At 46.8% G+C, this 4,128-nt stretch overlaps 1 protein-coding gene across 2 annotated transcripts; it reads left to right on the top strand.

The window, feature by feature from the left end:
• Nucleotides 1-323: 323 nt before the first annotated feature.
• Nucleotides 324-3,752, top strand: arf3a (ADP-ribosylation factor 3a). 2 transcript variants are annotated; one of them, XM_030118041.1, is made up of 6 exons: nt 324-392; nt 1,465-1,636; nt 1,717-1,827; nt 2,168-2,292; nt 2,371-2,569; nt 3,656-3,752. In XM_030118041.1, the coding sequence occupies exons 2-5, from the start codon at nt 1,489-1,491 to the stop codon at nt 2,530-2,532; spliced, it is 546 nt and encodes a 181-aa protein (XP_029973901.1). In that variant the 5' UTR covers nt 324-392; nt 1,465-1,488; the 3' UTR covers nt 2,533-2,569; nt 3,656-3,752. The 2 variants fall into 2 exon arrangements, with proteins under 2 accessions (XP_029973901.1, XP_029973900.1); XM_030118040.1 differs by lacking the exon at nt 3,656-3,752 and having other exon boundaries at nt 2,371-2,699.
• Nucleotides 3,753-4,128: the final 376 nt, after the last annotated feature.

Here is a 4,128-nt window from a genome sequence, read left to right as displayed (position 1 = left end):
GTAAACTTTGATCGGCTCCAGCACCCCGTAACCCTGCAGGATTAAGATGTATAGGAGATGCATGGAGTTTATACTTTTATATGTGTTTGACTTCTAAAATAGTGAGAGACATTTTCATATAAATTAAGCAATTTCAGCGCTGTGCAAGTTTAGACCTTTAAAATCAATTATCAGGAATTATTTACAATATTTAACAACCTCTTCTGGGAAAAAAAAGAGATCCAACTAAATGTGCGGTTCTTAGTGGCATCTGATGAAGACTGCAGGTTTTTATCCAGTCACCAGCTTTCCAGATCTCGCGAGAACACGCGGCTTCCCAGCCGTGGCGCATCGCGAGACTTGCGGGCAGTCCTTTCTCCGGATCCAGCTGGTGTCCTGCCTGCCGTGCACGGGTAAGTGTGAATGAGATGCAAATGGTGAAAATCCTCAAAGATGCACGCGGCTGTCAAAGCCGAATTCGGCGCATCCGTGGCTGTTTTCACGGATCTGAGACGTTCCCGGAGGAGCGGTCCGCCTTTAAGCGACGACATGAGGCCGACTGGCGCGTCTGTCGTGACTGTAGCGAGGGGATTACAGCCTGTAGATTTATTTATTTTTAAGGAATGAACGCATCCGCGGATGATACGGTTCTGAAGCGGAGTGGGGGGGGGGGGATGCGGGTGAATCCCGGGTGGGACGCAGGTGGTCCGCGGCGCGGTGGGCCGCTGGCCGGACTGCAGCAGCAGTCTCCTTCCCCTCCTCAGGACAGATGTGCGGCTGTGCGGCCGCTGCAGCTGCAGCCGCACGTCTCCTGGAAATCAATGGATGTAGTCAGTGACAGCCTGCCGCACGCGCTGCAATAAGAAAATGCACGGGTTTTTTTTTTCCTTCCTTCCTTCCTCTGGAGAAAAGACTGGGTGCATATTTTTGTCCTCATTTCATTGCTCCTGTTTCACCCCAAAAGCATGATGGGTAGAGAATGCTCACACAAGTTGAGAGCAGAGTTGGCCTCACCTCTTGATATTTTTCCAGATTCCCTCCTCGGTGCTGCTGCAAGCATCCCGCTCCACTCACTCTCCCGGCCTGGGGTCATGTGTCACCTAATGTGAAATGAATTGATCGCTGCAAAAATGCTTGCAAACACCATAAAAGGTGGTTTCTCTGCACCACATGAAAGCTGATCCACAGATCCAGCATGGCGGCCTGCTTTCCCAGTGAGCTGTCACAGCCTCCCAGGTCAGGCCGGCCGCTCGCTGAGGTGTGAAGTGCGCCTTTACGGGCTTCCCTCTGAGGTGGCTTCCAGCCGTAACGAGGTGGTAATGTTCTGAGCTGCTTTTGAAGCGCGACCGTCTCGCCGCAGGGGCTTTTCCTCCGTGCGGTTTTGACTTTTTTCAAATGTGGTTGGCAGTTTGTTTTGGCTGCTTTGTTGCTATGTATAGAAGGCGGTATTTTCAGCTCCCTGTGGTGTAATGTCCTCTGCTGCAGTCGAACAGAGAGCCGCCGGTCATCATGGGAAACATCTTCGGGAACCTGCTGAAGAGCCTGATAGGCAAGAAGGAGATGAGGATCCTCATGGTGGGGCTGGATGCTGCGGGGAAAACCACCATCCTGTACAAGCTGAAGCTCGGGGAGATCGTCACCACCATCCCCACCATCGGTCCGTGAGGACAGAATACAGTAAAACGCGTCTCTCAAGTTCATACAACTCATTATGGTCATCTTCTGCTTTGGATTCAGGTTTCAATGTGGAGACAGTGGAGTACAAGAACATCAGCTTCACCGTGTGGGACGTGGGCGGCCAGGACAAGATCCGTCCCCTGTGGAGACATTACTTCCAGAACACACAGGGTGAGTCAGGCCAGGAGCCTCTTCAGGATGTGAGCGCCATGCTGGAGTTGAACGGGCCTCTCCAGCCCCGTGCACGTTCACGCAGCACGTGTTTTCCTCCTGCTCCTGAGGGGAAATCTGACTAATGCTGCGAGATGATGTCTCTGACCTCCAGGCTCCAATTATCACAGCCTGAGTCATCATGAAGTCCTGGACCATGACTGGAACAGAGTTTAGCAATATGTATTATTAGCATTATGGTGCAGTAATGAGAAATTCCTAAGTTTAGGGTTCATGTTTACAATGATGAAAAGAAATGAATAAAGCAATAGTTTACAGTCTGAGTGTCTCTCTGACGCAGGTCTGATCTTCGTGGTGGACAGCAACGACCGTGAGCGGGTGAATGAAGCCCGGGAGGAGCTGATGAGGATGCTGGCCGAGGACGAGCTGCGCGACGCTGTCCTCCTCGTCTTCGCCAACAAACAGGTACGCACGTCCGTTCAGTTTTCACGAGCTTCCTGAAGTCTCCCCGCCGATCGCCTGCGCCTGGTCTTTTTCCTCCAGGACCTGCCCAACGCCATGAATGCCGCGGAGATCACGGACAAGCTGGGCCTGCACTCCCTACGCCACCGCAACTGGTACATCCAGGCCACCTGCGCCACCAGCGGCGACGGCCTGTACGAGGGCCTGGACTGGCTGGCCAATCAGCTGAAGAACAAGAAGTGAAGGGCGGAGCGGGGAAGAGCCTGGGTGCCAGCTCCAGGTAGAGGGTGAAGTGGATCCGTTGTGTTTACATAGAGAGGAAATGCTGAAAAGCTCCCAGGGGGCGACTCTCACTGGCTTTCTCCCCTCACAAATACTTCTGCTTTATTCCCTTACTTTGATTTTTTTTTTTTTTTTTTATATATATCTTTTTTTGTTTTGTTTTGATTTGTGGTGACCAATTGGTGTCAAAGTTGACCTAAATCATTTACTATATAAGAATTAATGACTTAAATAACGGGATCGTATGACGTTAATGTAAAGATATAAGAATTCTCCTCACTTTAATTGGCCTGAACATCGAACTTGTTCAGAAAATATGATGAATCTTAACTCGTGATGGCAAAGCGGCCGTCCTTCAAATACTATAAACTTGATGTAAATTATAAAGAATGTCCTGATAGTATAGTGGGAGTACTATTACTATGTCAGATTACTATCGCATTGTTTAATATATATATATATATATATATACTCAGATCAATGTAATGTTGTAATTTGTAGTCCAAACAAAGATTTTCACCAACACTTGCTGGTGGGAGCTCAGTTCATGTTAAGACACTGGATATTATTTAAATGTAGTTTTTTTCTTTTATTTCTTTTGTTTGTTTTTTTTTGTTAAGTATAAATTCTGCTGACGTCGTGAATAATTCTCTATATTTTTTTGTTAATATTTATTTATTCATGGCTTTATTTATTGGTTTTTCTTTTCTCAGTCTCTCTCCCTTTTATTGAAATGTGCATTTACTGCTAAGGCAGCTGGAAGAATTAAAAAAATTTAATTAAAAAAAAAGAAAAAGAAAGAAAGAAGAAGCCCGAATATCAACTGTACATTACTGCTTCCCAATCTGCATGGAGACATCCCAGCACCGGCTCGTGGGCTTGTAAGAGATTGTGAACTCCTGCAGGCCGCTGCTGTAAATAAAGATTTGTTCCTGATCGACTTGCCTGGCTCCGAAAGGGTTAAAACAGTCTGTCTGGCTTCGGCGAGGTGTGATGTCTAAACCGGCGGAGGCGACAGAACGGGCTCAGCGTGTGACTGGCGGTGCTGGAGAAGCTGACGCGGTTCTGAATGTCTATTTTCTGGGTCCGTTTGTGCGAGCAGCCGCTCTGTGTCCGTCAGAAGAACTCACATTGCTTGTCAACCTGATTTATTCTTCCCCGACTGGCGAAGCGTCATACGTGTTCCTTGTGTTAACCGAATCTCTGTGGATCACGTTTCTCGGCATTTGATGCATTATCATTGTTAGAAATATAACATCTGTTATTTCTGGTGTGTGCGTGTGTATGTGATCAGAGTTTTTTTTTTTTTATTTTGCTGGTTTTTGTGCTGTTATTTGTTTATTTTTTTTAATTATTAATTTGCAAACAGATTTGGCAAATGTCTTTATGAGTTTTCATAACTTCAGACTAGGAGAGCGGACGATAGTAATCCTGCATCATGAGGCATGTTAATACTGTACAAGATCTGTAATAAAAAGTGAATTATAATAGCCTGTTCCCTCAGACTATATTTGTTAGTCTAAATCACTGCTGCTGGTTGGATCAATGCTGTACTAA

The sequence above is a fragment of the Salarias fasciatus genome, chromosome 20 (assembly GCF_902148845.1).
Source record: "Salarias fasciatus chromosome 20, fSalaFa1.1, whole genome shotgun sequence".
NCBI lineage: Eukaryota > Metazoa > Chordata > Actinopteri > Blenniiformes > Blenniidae > Salarias > Salarias fasciatus.
The sequence above is the reverse complement of the archived record's forward strand: the minus strand, read 5'-3'. Positions and strand labels throughout refer to the sequence as shown.